At 35.4% G+C, this 18,426-nt stretch overlaps 1 protein-coding gene across 3 annotated transcripts in view; it reads left to right on the top strand.

Annotated features, from left to right (window-relative positions):
• The first annotated feature begins 1,395 nt into the window (after positions 1 to 1,395).
• Positions 1,396 to 18,426, top strand: part of LOC124183660 (stress response protein nst1) — a 29,490-nt gene continuing 12,459 nt past the window's right edge. Inside the window, exons 1-6 of one of the 3 annotated variants that reach the window (XM_046572414.1) lie at positions 1,396 to 1,749; positions 3,692 to 3,773; positions 14,020 to 14,375; positions 15,355 to 15,495; positions 16,086 to 16,226; positions 17,444 to 17,599. In XM_046572414.1, coding sequence (XP_046428370.1) covers positions 3,728 to 3,773; positions 14,020 to 14,375; positions 15,355 to 15,495; positions 16,086 to 16,226; positions 17,444 to 17,599 — 840 coding nt within the window. In that variant the 5' untranslated portion in view covers positions 1,396 to 1,749; positions 3,692 to 3,727. Of the gene's footprint in view, positions 1,750 to 3,691; positions 3,774 to 6,740; positions 7,331 to 9,570; positions 9,664 to 14,019; positions 14,376 to 15,354; positions 15,496 to 16,085; positions 16,227 to 17,443; positions 17,600 to 18,426 lie in introns of those variants that run through there. The other 2 variants (XM_046572412.1, XM_046572413.1) reach the window with 2 other exon arrangements.

Genomic DNA, 18,426 nt, shown 5'->3' with positions numbered 1-18,426 from the left:
AATTCGTTCTGCAATGATATTAGGTAAATACAAAATATTGTTATAACCCGTCGTCTCAAATTTATTCCAATCACCATCCATCATCCTTAGATTGTTTTATTTCACGTCTTTGTAAAAATATCTATCTATGTATAAACGAATTTCATCGGATTGTTAGAGGGAATGAGCAGAAGAGTTTAAAAAAAAAACGTGAGAATTTCGTAGAAACACAGCTTTCTTTACCTTGTCTTTTGTTTTTTCACTCGTTTCAAGGCCTGTGAATAATACGGGAAAGGAGAGGGGAAGAACTGTACGTGGACTAAAATTGTAACTGATTGTTCTTCTGTCTTGCATATGATCATCCCTATATACTCGATATCATTACGAAACAATTATACATTGAGTATTTATCGAATTATTCCATTCGTAAGGTACAAAGATCTCTTTAAAATTTAAGAAAATATTATATGTTGCAATTTTAATCAATATTAGATATCGATATATCGTTTCGAACCGCTTCAAAATTCGTAGAAATCTAATGGGTTCATTTTATTTGACTCTACATTATTGTTATTATTTTCTACTAATTGTAAATAAGTGAAACAGATTTTTGTTCAGTAGTCAATTTAATATCACCCATTCATAATAAGTAGTCAATGTCAATGCAATGTCATTGAAATTAGTAGGGAATAGTAGTCAAATTTATAGAAAATAGTTTTCTAAATACAATTAGCTATTGTAGAGGAAAATTGACTGACTACTCGATTTTTTAACAGTTTTTAAGCGATTGGAAACAAAGCATCGGTATTTAAGCTGTCATTTACAAATCCGGTATCCTCCTATTTTTATATTTTTGCAGCAATCTTTCTAACTTACGAATATAATAATTTGACAAATACTCTATGTACGACTATCTCGTAATGGAATTAATAGAAATTACCGATTTTTGGCTAGCCAATATTTCAATATCAATTGAAAATTATCGAAACATTAGAGTTTAGACAAACGGCGAAACTGCGTGTACTCAACGTGAGGCTAAACCCGTTACAGAACGTTTGCCTATATTTGGATGGGATTTTTGTATATACGGCCGGTTAGTCGATCTCAAGTCGGCCTGAAGCGCAGACAGAGGATATGTGATATGTTACATGTATGTATGCAACTATACACAACACATGCAGGAAGGACGACGACGTGAATCATCGAAGTCAAATTTTTTTCGTCTGACAACCGACAAAGAAATCCGTTGAACAAAAACGGTCGCTTCGAGATAATTTCGTACAATATAAGCAAGCAGGGAAGCAAAGTGCAACTCTGATAGGCTCGCGTCGCAACGCCTAAGCGGCTTAATTACCTATCTAAACCTCTGAAACGTAAATACTTATACATATCTGTACGGTGTGATGTGTTGCCGTGCGAAATAAGCAAATAAAGAAAGAACAGAGAGGCGAAAAGGCGAGAAAGGGGAACAGGCGACGCCGGTACAACGGGAGTCGGCTTCCAAATTCAAACCGGCCAATCGCAGCCGAGAATCGAGCCTGTCGACCAATCAGCACAGCCGCTGCGAGACTAACTCCACATGTGTGCGTCGGCGATCGGGGCACAATTACAATTTACAGGGGACAGTGGACTGCTGGCAGTTGCCGATATAAGAGGATCCCTTCGTCGCTGAGAGCAGCTCGTTTTCCTAACCGTCAGATTCGTTCCGATCTCGCCTGTCGTCTCTCTGATTTTCGCTCGTCGCCGGACTCGATTACGGATTTATTGCGAGTAAGTATTACCATCTTATTTATCGGCCTGATAGTCATATCTTCAACAATTGACGGTTTATTCGTCGTATTGGTCGAATTTATTAAGCAGGACGTTGCCTCAGCCGCAACCGCACGTTCTGTTACTGGCTCACAGGCGATAGCGTTTTCCAAACAAAGAACGATACCGAGTGATCGAACGTCCCTCGGTTTTATTTTCTTCGTGTATACTTGCCCTTTGTTTACTTTTATACGTAGTTTTCCAATCTTTCTTGGACTTCTCAATCAAATTTTTACACGGTATATCCTAAATTCTATCGAAAATATCACGATGAACTGAATCTTCCTGCCTCGACTTTTTTCGAAGATCGTAAACTCTTTTGGTTTTTGATGTATGGATGGTTTTCTGTTGCCGGCATTGTAATCGCCGTTCTCTCAGCCACAAAATGGTAATCTGGAAGAATCTTCACGTGAAAAAAACGTACTGTCGGTATATTTAACGCAATGCTCTACATATCTATCCGAATAAATTACGGTGATTGCAGATTTTCTATTCTTACACGGACCAATGACTCGAATTTTCATTTAATCATAATAATAATCTCGCCATTCCACAATTTATATATTGTAGAATAACTTTGATTAGAATCTCCGAAAAGTTGCTTTTTCGCGTTTTTATCAACGGACCAAGCAAGCTTCTTTTATAATAATCATAAATTCATATAAGTAGTAAAAAAGTATTTAATTTCTCCGTTTAGGTGTAGTCCAAAAAATCGCATCAGGGCATTCATTAGGTTGAATAAGATGAAAATAGATAGCATATTTCGCTGAAGTTTAATGCTTATATTGTGATTGTATAATTTTAACAATTTACCGAAAAAAAAAAAAAAACTCGGTTCTAATAATATTTTGAATAAATTCAAACTGCCCTCAATTTAATCAGCCTATTCACTTTCTCTCAATCGGTAGTAGCAATCGAGTTTTTGTGATTAAACTACGTTGGTAAATCTTTTCGACTGGGTGCCTTTGAGTCTTGCATGCAGTGGGCACGACGCAGGTCATGCTTTGGGAGAAAACACGGTTACATGCTTCATCGAAACCCGATTGCATATGTGTATACAACACATGACATTTTAACATGATCACAATGTCATTCAATTACGCAATATCTCCACAGCATTATAAACGTGCATAATGAATATATAATATTGAGCATTGTACAATTTTTCTATTCGTCGAACGATAGAGTGCAATTTGTTAATCTGTTAAATATTACTCTTTGCGAGTCGAACCTAACAATAAGACTGATTGTGAGTCTCAGGCTGTGTTCGATATTATAGGATTCAGACTAAAGCGATTTTATCGTGATACGTTCAAATTAAGTTACAAAGTCTAGATAAAGCTGTGATTCGAAATTGATTTTTTTGTAATGAAACTTGAAAACATTATCGAAATGTGTGTTTCACCTGTTTCTGATATATGCATTTTTGCGCCAACATATGTATGGAAATGATTACTTTGTTCTAAAATATTCTGTACAAATTGTAATTTGTGAAATTTTTAAGTCCTCGAATCGTTACCGATCCCATTCCGATGAATTATACCTTTCTAAATTTTTCTCCTTAACTTTTACCCAACACTCATCAAAGTACTAATATCCACTAAATTTTTTTAATGTTTTCTATACGATTACGTTCGTCATATTGTGCGGAACGAATGAATAGTGTTGAAAAAATAAGTACTCACCAGTAGTCGCATTCAATTGTAATGTTTTCGTGACTTTATCAATCTCATTGTCAGGAACGATACGTTGAATCTATACATACGTGATTACATTGTGAACAATGCGCAGGTACCGTCGACCTGTAATCCGCTATTTGTCAAACAGATTATAGCGTAATAATATCACAATGAAGAGAATTCATTAATATTTATTGTTGTTTCATTTTTTTTCCTCCTACAAGGTGACGAATAATAACAAGAGAAATAGTGCAATAAGTATGGCAACCGCTACTGAAAGCAACGTTCCAGTGAGCAACAGTGAGAGTGAGTAATTAATAACACAAGTATGTTACACGCATATCCGCATATTACGAAATGAAACAGTCAGAGATGTTTTCTTGCAAGAAATTTTACCGAAACAAAATATTAATACAGGGATACATCGGATGTACAGTCCGGTTAAACAAAAAAAAAATGTCCTGGTTAAAAAAGCGAAACACAATTAGTTGATTCAGTCGAACTTTGTTGCAAAGAAATTTTTCTCAACGCGTAAAACAAAATCTACGACGGCAAATGTCAATCGAGAAAGTTTATTTATTAATAACTTCGAAGGGACTATATTAATTTTCCGGGTTTCTTTTTTATTTTTTATTTTTATTCCAAGATCGCTGTGTCATTCCTTTTGCGAGTGGATTTTCGCCATATTGTCTGAAATGAATTTGGAACAAAAGATTTTGAAGCTTCGGTTTACTGTTGAACAAATTGTGTGCGTTTCTTTTCTTTTTTTTTTTTTTTTAATAATTGCGGATGAAATCAGCAAACCGATCTATGATGTACAGCGAAAAAAAAAGTTGAAAATGTGAGGAAGGAGTGCATTCGCTCACTGGCAATGAGAGGTCAGAGTCCTTCCCTCTCTTTCTCTCTCGCCTCGTCTTTGTCCCTCTCGATTTTTCCATATAACGCTCCTTGTCAGGGATGCGCGCAGTCTGGAACTGCAAAGGCAGTCGGTGACTGCTTCAATGAAGTATAGTGACTCTCAACCCGATTGTTCCTATCTTTTAATCTGATGCCAGATATGTTGTTGTTGGAATTTTCCGAAAAAGTTTCTGGAGAAAGGCGAGCTTCATGTAATCAAACATCTTTTATCGGTTACATTTATTCTCCACAGTTAACATTGTCTTCGCAACATGTAACGCAAAATTCCCTATTCGACATTGTGTTTCTCGAATTTTCGATTAAAGTAGTCGGTTTTTAGCTATAACTGAATTACTTATACAACACATTATGCCAAGCATAATAATATGTCTTTTCGTCAACTTTTTATCTGTTTTTTTTTTATATCCAGGTATCATTTAAATCCGTGCAGTATTTTATTATTTTTTTTTTTTTTTCGTTGATTATCAATGAAAGCAGTTACCAATGATTGAAACTAGGTTTGAAGTGCCGATTACTGATCTGAAAAAAAAATTTACTGTCCATTTCAGGTTTCACGATGCAATTGGTTGCACAACTTTAGCTTCAATCGTTTATTGTCGATTGATTCTTGAAGAAAATATCATCGCAATATCTCTTCTTACCGCGTCTGATTATTGCGTGCGCAATATTAGTATTACCTTGGCTGCCTTAAAATGAATGCATGTGTGGTAAATATAAATTCGTGTTACACAAAGTGATGGGCGGTAATTATAGTCAGGCCTGATGTTCAAGAGCGTCTTGATACAAATAACTTGAAGTAACTTCACGGAAATTTACCTGACTTCAAGTGTCTTCAAGTGAAGATTTCAAACTACTTGTGAATTCATCAGACTTCAAGTATGTTTATGAGACTTAATCAAGTCGAAGAGAATACAATTGAATTCAAATTACTTCAAGTAACTACACGTGAGTATAGGTAGCTTAGTTACGTCGAAAAAACTTCAAGTGACTTTAGGTGACTTCACGTAACTTCGCTAAGGCAAAAATACTCCAAACGAATTCAAATAACTTGAAGTGACTACAAATGACGAGGAGTTCATCTGACTTCAAATAAACACAAACTACTTTCTCTCCAATGTTTACATCCGACTTCGATTGCGGTCAACACCTCGACGAAAAATATTCCATCTTCAAAACGCACTTTACTGGTTATAAATAACAGTAGGTAATTATTCATTTCACAGTTGTACGTGAAAATATATGGTAGGTATGAAAATTCACAGATCCGTGAAGTATTGAATAAGACAGCGACTACCGATTAATAAATGTAGAAATAACAATGAGCTGAAAAAATAAACGAAGCTACGCAAAAATTAATTGAAAAGTTCCCTCTTGTCCCCGAGTTATTTAACCAGGTCTTTCTATCAAAAAAAAATATTTGCGGTACACGACACACAGTGGAAATTCAATTGCTTGTAACGCTCGCAATTACCTCATTCGATGAAAAGAGGAAAAACACCGGAAAATGATATGAAAAATTGATTTCTTTTCAAAGAGACGAAGAGAAAAACATGATGCCCGAATATGACAATGTTGATGGCATGTAGGGGTAATTAAGGGAGTGCCTTGGTGTATTTTGACGTTGACGTATGCATCTCCAAATATCGAAGTTCAAGTATTTCAAACGTGAAAATGAGTTCAACAGCCCCATTCTGTACGCAATTCTGAACCAAAACACTCTAATACGGTTTCCTTGGACGCAGAAATAAAGAAATCGAGTGGATTCTACAAATTTCTAAGTAAATATTGATAACGAAAACCCCGACACTGAGAAAAATTTCAGAACTATATTTTTCGATTGTGGTAAAAAAAAAAGAAAAAAGAAAATAGTTGAGGACTGAGCGGTAACCGGAACTAAAAATTGCTCTCAGTGTATTAGCATATGTCAGAGATCTTTCATATTCGAGAAATCTCTTTGTTGACACCTAAATAAATGTGAAGAAATCATAAAAAAAAAAGAAATAAAAATCACAAATCCGGATGCCGTGTTCGCGTAAAGGATTTGCCGGAATGGCCAATATACGACAACGTCGAAATCGACCAGGGGCACCCCTTTAAGTATCCAAATGAATCAGGACATTGAATAATTAAGAGGAGAAAAGTTTGACTGAAAAACGGCGTTTTGGATCCCGTAAAATCCGGAAACGCGGAACATGGTTTCTTCCGTATCAGCGCGGATCGAGGAGAAGATGGTGGCTGGCTTACACCACGCACGTACTTGGGCACACGACATACGCACCCTCCTCGCCGGGTGGTGTGTGGGGGTGGATATTGAACGACGCCGAGGGTCGGTGGCGCAGCCCCGTCGGATCAGTCGCCCTCCGGCCACCGCCCCAGATATACCGAAAACCGCCCTTACGCCCTGCGCCTTTCATCTGGCCGCCAGATCCGAGCCAAAACTGGCAATTCGATCGCGCCTCCTTGACGTTAGCGGAGTTCGAAGACTTGAGAGCCGGGAAGCGGAAGGATAGACGAAAAAGAGAAAAAACATACACGTCGCAATAGTATATAACGGGAATAGCACAAGCGCATGTACATACGCGACAACGTTTATCGTCAAATATCAAAAAACAATCAAAAAATAATTAAAATATACACACACATACATACATACATACATATATATATATATATACACATATATATACGGAAGAGAAGATCAATTATTGTTGGGGAAAAGAAAGAACTAGCTTATACTGGGTTGGATTAATTCTCGATTCGTGCCTGGAATTTTTATACTCTCGATCGACTTCGTGAAAATAGTTTCTTTTTTTTTTCATCCTTCTGTCCGACACCTAAATCTGTACAAATATAACAACGCGGCGTGACGATGCTGATCGGTCTGGTTCGCGATTCTGTGCTGCAATGCTTTTGCCACAGCTGCAAAGCCCCTTTGGGCTTGGTTGGTGAGTTTTTAACTTTTTTTTTTTCTTTTTTTTTTCTTTTTTCCCCCCTCTTCCTTTTTATTCATCATTTTCTTATCCTCTGATTCTCTTACACACGTCCAGAAAAAACGAACAGTTTGTTCCTTGCCTCTTCTTATCACTGTAGGAAAAAAAAAAATTTACACCCTCTTTCTTCCCCGTTTCCTTTTTGTATTCTATTCTCTACGGTTTTTGTTTCTTCAGTTTGTTCTTATTGTATACTTGTATCACGGAAAGTGCGATTAAACTTCTATAAGAATCGTTCATATTTCGGATAGTAAGAACGGACGGGAAAAAAGGAGAAGATAAGAAAGATGGAGTCCTTCCTTCTGCGACCTTCCGGGTTCAAGAAGAGCCGCTCGGTCAAACTTTGACTACGGATTTTTTAACCCCACGCGTGTTTCAATTCGGTGACGCAATGACGAGATTACATTATTTGAGAAGCGTCGGAGTTCAATGGTTGAAAATTGTTTTACTTTTTTTTGTACCTTCTTATTTTCTATATTTACTGTAATTCACCGTAATTTACCGGTCGATATTGCTACTCTTAACGTATTATTATGTACACGTATAGCTTGTCATGTTTCTTAATGCCGGCGTCTCCAGTTTCCATATTCTTCTGCAGTTCGATCAATTTCTGATTTCCCGGCGCCGGCAACCGTCAGTCACTATAATCATAAAATACTCTGCTTGCCAATATTATGGAAAAACTTGTAGGATTTTCTTTGTACAAAGTTCACGAGCCTCGATAAATCGAGTTCCTGCAATTCGATATATTTCAACGCCGCAAAATTCGATTGCAATAATAAAAAAAAAAAAATGCTTAAAAGAAATCTATATGAAAAAACCTCGCTTAAATTTTTTTCCAAATATCTTCTTGTTCAAGCTTTTCCATTCTATATTCAGAAAAAAGATCTCGTCTGCATGTTGGATTCTTTTCTTGTTCTTCGATTTGCAAATGATCTTTTTCATTCGTACACTTTTACCCTCGAGAATCATGAGAAAAGTAATCGTTGAACAACATTCATTGCAGGGAACGATATCTCTGCTTTTATTCAATTCGTTTCTTCAACGGTTTTTTTTTCTCTCCCTCCAGTGAACTTTGAAAGTCAAACTTTAAATTGTAACCTGCAGATTTTTTTCCGATCCTTTTTTAATAACCGAAGGTTAAAATTCGTCATCGATTTTTCATAGGGAAAGTTTTCAATTTATTTATTGCCGATTCCTGCGTTAATTTTAAACGCAAATTAACAAATCGCGAAACGTGCTGTATACATTTGCGCAGGTTTAGTGAAACCCGCAATTCTCTTTTTTCTCTCTCTTCGTCCACGACGTCTCAGCTTTTTTTTTCACCTGTCTTGTTACCACGCCGTGATTAGGGTGCGGCCCAAGATGGCCACCCACCCTTAGTGTTTGGTGTTCTGCACCCTCGTGTCGATGAGATCGATTTTACATTTCTGAAATATCATCGCAACGCAAGAGTTTACCCGTACTTTCTTCTTTTTATCCTCTTCAGCCCCGATATCCATCCTCTACCCTCAATAATTACCCTTAATGCTCACGTAGAAACGAAACATTCTCTGTGATCACAATCACTTTTTTCGTTGAACCCTACGGAAAAGACTTACTGTGAATAATTATCGTAAATTCTCAAATTCGATCATTTGGAAAACGCCCGTATTCAATTTTTATTCATCTTGACAAATATACGTTGCAGAAGAAAATTAGAAATACATAAAGCCGAAGAGCTTTCATAAGATTTCTGTAAATTTTTTATCAATTTACACATGATAGTTTTTTTTCTGTTGCGATTTCTTTCAAACAGAAAGTTTGAATTTCACAAGGTCGATGAAAATATCTGACGAATAATTCGTGTAGACTAATTTCTTCGAAAATTTGCATACAACGTCGTAATATTTTTTTTCTGCAACCTTATATATTTTCCAAGGTATTCGTTTATCGCTGGTGAGTAAAAAATGATAGACTAAGATTATAGTTAAAACGGTCGATTTTAGAAATTTCAAATCAATCACAGATTGAAAGTATTTCCAACTGGTGGTACAAATTGAAAAAGTTTGAAGGTAAAAAAATTCAGTGTCTACGAAAAAAGCGACTGATTTTACAGAGTTGTATCAAAATATTATCATAATGTTCGTGAACATTATAATACGAAGTCCTTCCATCACATTTCATTCTCACTTTTTGATAAAACCTCTTTCAAGCTGCAACACAACGGCGTGGTGCGCCAATCACAAAGAAGCCGGCCGGCAAAGGGAAACCACGCACGAAACAGCCGAAAAAAGTCAAATTTATCAGTGAGTAAATTTATCCGATCGGCCAGATCAGTGGTAAAAATTTGGAAATAAAATTACAACTTCCTACAGGTCCAAGATTTTTCAGTTTTCTACGTTGGTTCATTTTTTTCGGTCCCTCGTACACCTATCTTGACAAGCTTGTAAAAAAATTATCTTTAATAAACCGTTGTACTAACTAGTATCACGGGTTTTTAGATTGAACTTACTGTCCGCAATTAGGTTTTTGCTTTATTGTAGGAAAACGGAGTTATTAAGATCTTGACTTTAAGCTCGCAGATGCGACAATGAAAAAATAAAGGGCTTCATTCGGGTCTTCAGAAAAGTGTTGTTTCGGTTTCAATTTAAAAAAGGTGATGTTTTACGAGCTTTTTTTTTCATAATTCTTACTACTTTTTTCACAGTGAAACCGAAACAAATTATACACCTTTTGCCTCCCAGCCGACGATATAAACTTTCGATGTACGAATCATCGTCGAAGATTCGAATTGTTAAAATAATGTGACCTCGTCAAAATTATTAATGACTAAACTTTTTATGCTTGGATTTGCATTTTTTCGTTAAGTTTTGGATTTCTATGCTTAGATTTTCATTTTCAAACAATCTTGAAATAAAATTCTACTGAATTAAGTAAGGATCGGCCATAGAGGGAGAATCAAAAGCTTGGAAAAGATTAAAGCAGGTTATAAAATCTCAAGCAATGAAATCACATGAAACAACGCTTATACCACGTAATAAAAATAAATCTGAGCAGATTTTATCAATAAAAGCTGAGATATATAAACAAGTTGAAAAAATTTTTTACATTAGAACATTGAAAATAATTAAACTTTCGTGTTATTGATCCAATACGAATATTTTTGGGATTGTTTTGCTCGCTGACCAGATCACTACAATTTTCTGAAAAACTTTCAACAAATTTTAGATTATAGTCTAGTTATATCACGTAAGTGTATTTGTTAATGAACACAATTTTTTATATCGTACTTACAAAAATCGATTTTTATCAACTTTGGAGATAATTAATCAATACGTGTAACATTTTTCTCGAACAATCTCAGGAGACTTTTTTGCCGAACAAAATGAGTTCGAAAACATTGAAATCGCTTAAAAAACAGCAGAGTTTATCCATTTTGAAGGTTCTAATTTGAAAAACCTTTTCTCAAACAAATTCTCAAATATATTGGCTAGTTTTATTCGCATTTTTTCAGATTCATTTCTGTTGAACAGTAGGTGTATTTTTTCATTCGTGGCCACCATCCTTAACGTAGTTGAAAATTTGCGAAACATTTTTTACGCCTCTTTTCCTATCCTATGATTCAGGCTGTGAGGCCGAACAGCTTCGTACTTCAGTTTCACGTCTTGAACCCTGATCCTAACGTTTCTTATTTGTTCGGTACAATTTTTCCCACTTTAAGACCGTGCGCCTAATGCACCCTTAATTTATTTATAACCCTATGGAGGAAAGTCGCCCTGAGTCAGAATCAGCGGCGCCGACGAGGCAGGAAAACTTGTCGAAGCTAGACGTCGCGGCGCCTAAAGGCTAATCAGACTGTAGATCGATCACAGTCGTCGGTCTCGTGTCGTGACTCATTCCTACCTGCAATTTCCGTGTGTGTGACTGGCTATATCTCAAAATACCTTATTTTATTCACGTAAAACGGTATATACGAACGGTTGGAGTTTTTCCGAAGAGCTCTATTATTTAATTTCACCCCTTAAGAGGATGGTATAGCCAGTCGTTACCGACCGAGTTAAATGTCACTTATTTCGACTATAATCAAAGCTTACGCATCACTGATGTAAAAATATAAAAAATTGTAAAAAAAAGTTTTGATTTACGCAAGAATAACGCCGAGAAATATATTCTAGAATTCAATTACCACTTGTTTCAGGAATACTTTTCCTGGAGTTACTTTCATATGGAATCAAAAAGTTTTTTTTTGATAGTTTTGTTCGGCATTATATGTAGGATGGCGCTGACTGCGGCATTTTCGCATAGGTACTGCGTACGCTTTGATAACATGTAGTCAAAATGAGTGACATATTACTCAGTCGGTAAGAACTGACTATAGCATTTTCAAAACGTCGCGCGCTATCGGCAGGAATTATCAATTTATTTATGTTTATTCGTTTTTGTCACGAAAGCTAGCCAACCATCATTGGAGAGTAGTATTTTATCACAGAGATTATGAATATAACCGATCGAAACCTTCGGTTGACATTTTTGGTAAAGTCTATCGAACTCACACTCCACATTACAGCCTGTAAAGACACAATTTGATGACACTGGTCAACAGTGGTTTTGTTACCCTTGATATTTGAGTGGTCTTAGTAAGATTTGATGTCAACGACCCTAGGAGTAAGCGTAGTTTTTCGAAATTGACTCCGGTTATTTGTTTTATCGACATTTTCACACGTTACTTGAAAAAATCGATTTTTTCCGTCAATTTTGGTGTTTGAGAACCAAAAATTGACTAACTAAATCATGATTATATTAGAAACACCCCCCCTTCTAACAATACTACAATTTCATAAAAACTAGAGCCCATCTAATATAATTATTATATTATTCCTAAGTTCTACGTTCTCAAATACCGTAAGTCACGGAAAAAAGTCAGGGTGACAATAAATAAATTTTTTGTCGAGCTATGTAATCGATTTGATAGTATTTCACGCAGAAATTGTTTTATCACCAAACAACAGGAACCTTACCATTGTTGTTATTACTTCGTGCGTACGTTTCTCACACTTTTTTCAAGATTTTGGTGAATTTACAGCAAATTCGAACCTGCCCGTTTCACCGAAGCGTGAATTTTCACAATTTTTCGTTAAAGTTGAGGTTAAAGAAACGTTGAAGGAAGTAGTATATTGTGTAACAAGGAGACGAAGTTAATTTGCAATTTGAATTGTATAGGCGAGCGCGCATACGAGCTGAAGACGAATTATGCAAATACACGAGGCAAAAAGATCGTTGCCTCCTTTTTGCACACGATCCTTTATATAACAGGAGTAAGCTACGCGTTTTTACGTTTTACGATTTTTCTTGAAGCACGAAATCGACGTTTTTGCGATTTGTTTGCGATTGCGCATTCGCAGGCTCACTCTACCATCATAAAAACGGGTACTTTGCGTACGGAAAACGTGCATGAAAAAACGCGTAAAACATGCTTGGGTTATATAAAATTACTATTTCACTATTTTGGAAATCCCTATTTTGAAGAAGCTGTTTGTAAAATATGACACACTCAATTGTTTTGGTACAGTCTATTTATCTATTGAATATTGAACAATCCTAAATTTGCGAAATTACGAGTCTTTCTGCATAAAACTGCATCGTCGTAAAGTTACGAAATTCTCGCTAATGTATATTTTTCGAACATGAATGATGATTGTGGAGTGAATTCAACTCGCGTTGGGTAGTTCAGACATGTTCGCAGAAGTTTGTATCAACGTCTGTCATTTACAAGAATTGAAACAAAAACTGCAGCTCAAAAACTGTGACTTGAATGATCCAAAAAAATTCATAGACAGTACTGTCAACTAGTAGTAACAGAAACTTACCAAATACGAAAAATTATCACAGTTTTGCTTCGAAAAAAAAGTAGAATTATTGATCAAAAATGTCGTTCACATGACACAAACACTCGAAAACCTTGATAATAATAGTTTTGAACTCTTGATGTACTACTGATCGAAGTTATAATTTGTACTGTTTCTCACGCAGCAATTTGAATTGGCTAAGTTGATGTTCAGTTTGAGCAGGAATTCGTTATGAGCTTGGAATAGCAAATGCTCGTTGACATTTTCCTTCCTTATATGAACGTGCATCAAATATTGTGTTCGTTTGACGTACGTTGGGAAAAATTTTGTGGCAAAACTTGATTCATACAGTAATGTAAGGGTACAAATTGAGACTGGTATTACAGTTTTACATTAAACGATTGAAAGTGTTCGGACTATTCAATCATTGGTTCTATAACAAACTGTATAATCAGTGTGAAAGCTGATGAAAGTGCTTTGAAACCTTATTTTATGAATTTGTCTTCTAGACATTCATTTTACTAGACTCTACATTCGGTACATTCTTGAGGATGAATCGGCTGTATCGTCTGATCCAAAATTGGGAAAACAGGAAACACTGCGAAAAATCTTCAGTAGTGTTACTTGAGACCTCTACTTTAAATAGCGATACTTCCTTCAATGTTTCGTTATATTAACATTGCTAATTTTAATCTGGTCAACGTTTAATTCAGAAGGTCCGACTCGTTCATCCTTAAATTCCTATCTTTTTCGACACAATGCACAATGTACTCTGAGTAAATTGTCTAATCGTCTCCAAAATCAAATTCAATTTAGCAACTGAGATTCGATGCCAGGAGAAGTCTAAGGGCGGTCTATGCTATGAAGTGATTTTGGCCGAGCCGACGGTCCCAAAACGGACTTCCTCACCGCCGCAGCCAAGTCCGACTCAGCAGATAGCGATAGAAGACAAGCTGAGAGCAGCGGAAGAGAGGCGACTCTCCCTGGAGGCTCACAAATTGGCTGCTCTCGCAACAAAGCTTGGAAAAATCGAGGAGGCGTCTCGCAAAAAGGATGAGCTAAGCGCTGCCTTTATTTCTCAGACCCGCGAGGCTCTTGATGCTAAAATGACAAACACTGAGGAAAAACGAGAGGCTCACATCGCGGACCTTAAGAGCAAGCTCAAGGAACATGTGAGTTCAAATCCGAATTCATTGATTCTTCTTATATTCTATTTTCGCGTTGTAGACCTCTCGCAGACTTTTAAAAGTGCTTAAAATGTTAGTGAATCTATCGCTCATCATTTACAGAATTATTCTTGCCAAAATAAATTATTGAGAATCTTAAATCTCTATCGACTTTGTGTTGGGCATCCTGCTGCGATTTAAAATTCCAGTGATTGTGGATGTCATTCAATTTTAAACAATTTCATTACTTACTGTCTGGTTTTGTATATAATTGTCACATTAGGTTTGTTTCAGTTTTATCAAATTTTAAAGTATTTGATGCTCATTTTTTTTTTACTCTTTATCAGATTGTACACAATTCTTTAACCGATTCTGACTGGATTAATACAAAATTTTACACAATATGAAGATTTGCCTTCATATTTCCGTGGATTTTATCGCGTCTCACTTGGATTTTAACAGATTTCAGAAATACTACAATGGTTGGCCTGCGATTTGTCAAAATTCAAACGTTTGTTATTTACATTTCATGACTTGTCAGAGAGATTCGTTTCAAATTTTTCTCAGGATTTCACAAAGTTACGTTTCATCACCGAGTTCCACTTCAAATGTATCTTAGAATTTTACAAAATTTCATTAGCCATTTACTTTCATTTCAAATTTTTCTCAGGATTTTGCGGTATTATCAAAATATTTCACATTTATTGTATATTCAGTTCAGAGTTTGCATTCAGATTTTGCGAATATACTATTGATGTGAATCAAAAAATCTTACGTAACATCATAAATTCGTATGTGAATTGTAATAACCAAACCATGAAGAAATGAATTCAATAAATTTTCGGCCATTTCTTTTCTTCGTTTTTGCACTGTGAATATGAATACAGAGAGGAATTTCATACTTAGCATGCATTTTATTATCGCCACTTTCTTAGAAGTAAAGCATAATTCCTCGATTCGCAATTAACAAATGTTTTGATCCAAGTTGGAGAGTGTGGAAAAGACTCGCCTCAGTTTGGAGCAGCAGACAGAGGAGGTTCGATGCGCAGTTGAAGAAAAGCTCAAGACTGCCGCAGCTCAGCGTGATGAAAATATTAAGAAGATGCTTGATCGCCTGAAGGAACATGTGAGTATCAATACACATCGTGCCGCAACCGATAGAAACTAAGGCGTTAAAAAGAGTCAAAGAAAAAGGTAATCACGTTGGATAAATCCCATCTCGTTTCTTTTTCATCTCACAGATAATGTATTCATCTTTCTGCAGTACAAAGATAATATAAACTGTTTATAATATTGAACCATCTAGGCGACTTTATTCGGAATAAAGGCTCTGATATAACTTTACGACGTTGAATGATTCGTCGACAAGAATGTCTGTCAGAAAAAACTTATTCTGACAGTAAATATAAAGGAATATTTTTTTCGAATTCATATTTTTTCATTCTCAGTGTAGTTAAGAATATTGTTTTATCATCGTTATCTTATACATTATCTAAGAGATGGATTTTCAAATAATCTGTATCAGTAAACTCATAATAATAATAATAATTTATAACAGTAAATAAATAATTGTATAAGAAAGTGGCTTTTATCTGATCTGAATTAAATTGTATATGAATAATCTGATCTTGATCTAGATAAAAATATTCATTATCTTGTAGAAAACTCATTTCATGGAACTAATGGTGATTGTTTTGTTGATGATAACGATAATAGGAGGACCAAGTTGTTCGCGTACGGACAGGAATGTCAGAGCGAGTGCAGCAGCTCGAATCCCAGATTCAGGGCAAATTGGATCAAGCGCGCGAGCGGCGTGAGACAATAGAACGCGAGCAGAAGGAAAAGCTGCGTAATCATGTAAGTTTAACGGCTGACGAGTTATTTTTAATTAAGATGCATGTGTACTTGAAATGTACATATATTACAAGAGAGATTTTTGTATGAATACAACATATTTAATACTAAACATAGTATTATTATATACATTTCCGTGTATATTCAATCCATTGCGCGTACATTATATACATTGTAATATATACTTACAATTATTCCTATGTAATTATATACCAGGGCTGTAAGATTCATCGATTTATCGTGGGTTCAATCGATTCATTGGAAAATCAATTAAAAGGGGGAATCGACTAATCGAAAAAATGATTAACTGAAAAACCTGCTTAATTGAAAAAATGATCAAGCGAATGTTACGATTAATCGATTAATCACACAGTTTTTGTCATTCCCAGAGATCTGCGAGTTTTTCACATTTTTAAAATAGAAAGAGAGCTGCAGAGAAATTAAAGGGAAAGAAGAGAATCCAATAGCAATCATCGTCGATCTCAATTCGAGGTTAATTTTCAAATTCTGTTTATTCTTTTTTTTTTTTTTTTATTTTTTGTTTTTTTATAAATACATTTAAAAGAAACATAATTATGGTGGAAAACTTCTGTCCTCGGCTGTTAGTAGAAAACCAAGCGCTCGCTGATTTCTGGTTTTTATACTGTCTCCATTTATCATGTGCCTTACTAATTAGCTGCAGAATCAGATTTCGCTGTACACAGACTCTTTCTTAATTTTTTTTCCCCCCAAAATGTAATTCAAATACCTTATCTTGAAAATTGAACACTGGAAATGAAAATTTCTTATTTACAAACAGTGTCGCCATAAATTACAAATTACTTTGACTTCAAAAATTGATTCGCAACGCTGTGGTTTTTCAAAAACACTCACATTCGAGATGTGAATATCCGATTGGAAATTTTGGTTCCTTTGAAACTGTGTAAAGCATCATGAATCCGAAAAAAAATTGATAATGAGCGAATAAAAAAGTGACTAATGAAAGAAAATATATTTTTGGGGTTCATAAAATGAGTATAATCGTCGCAACTAATTAATATCATGTCCGTGTCGAGTGAAATCAATTCTGCTGCGAGTGCACAAACAAAATACCAATAAAGAAAAAAATATGAGTACGGTGAAAATGAAACTGATATACATGAATGACGGAGGAGGAGAGAAAGGACTGGTTAAATAGGTGTATAACATTTAAGTAAAAAGGGGTTTCGATGGTGGTCTAGAACACAGTGAAGATAGCGGAAGTGCGTCAAGTAGCCGAGGTCTTTGCGCTGAAGGCAGTCGAGGCTAAAGAGCGAGAGCTCGCCATGAGGCTGACTGCTGCTGAAATCAACCGGCAGCGAGAGATTCAGCGTCGTGTTCAGGCCATTCGCCAGCATGTAATTCTCTTTGAAATTCATAAATTCTCGTCAACGATGCTTCTTGTTTTTTTACTTTTGTTGTCATCGTTATCACATATTATTTTTGCCCTTAAATTCTCAATTTTATTTCGCTATGTATCTCATCCATCTATTTTACACCAGAAATTAGGCACTTGTCCGCTTATTTACCATCACAAATGTTAATAATATTTATTTATTCATACAACGGTTATTCCACATGTTTTCTAGACTATCTAGTATATTTTTGGTTTTTTATTCATTACCATCGTGATATTATTTTGTTATTCTACGAATTTCAGACGATACTTTACAGGTTCAAAATACGATACATTTTTATGCATGTTGCGCTGTCATACATAGATATTTTGTGTGTTGTATGTTTTTTGATGCCTGCCTAGAACTTGGCGTGTTAAAAGAGATCCTATTTCAACGTACATTCTTTGGCTCGTTGTTATATTTCAAAGGGTCTGAAAGCCTCAGATTTCAACTAAACATTTTCTTCAACTCGTACGAATTGTTGAAACCCGACAATTATTCCGTTCTGGAGATCTTAATTTTTATGATTAAAATTTTGTTCAGCTAACAACTCTTATTTTTTTTTTTTTTTTGTTAATTTGATATGTTTTTTTCCTGTCAACTTTGGTATCCGTTAGTATTCATCAAATTGTACATTGTATAATATATCCATCTGTATAAATTCGTTTCTTTAATTGTTGCGGTCTTAGAAATATTGTTTTTTCTTTTTTACACCAAGCCAACTGTAATTTTCTAATCGATTGCTAGATTGACATGTGTACAAGTTTTTTTTTTAATCTGTGAATTCG

This window comes from Neodiprion fabricii, chromosome 5 (genome assembly GCF_021155785.1).
Source record: "Neodiprion fabricii isolate iyNeoFabr1 chromosome 5, iyNeoFabr1.1, whole genome shotgun sequence".
NCBI lineage: Eukaryota > Metazoa > Arthropoda > Insecta > Hymenoptera > Diprionidae > Neodiprion > Neodiprion fabricii.
The sequence above is the reverse complement of the archived record's forward strand: the minus strand, read 5'-3'. Positions and strand labels throughout refer to the sequence as shown.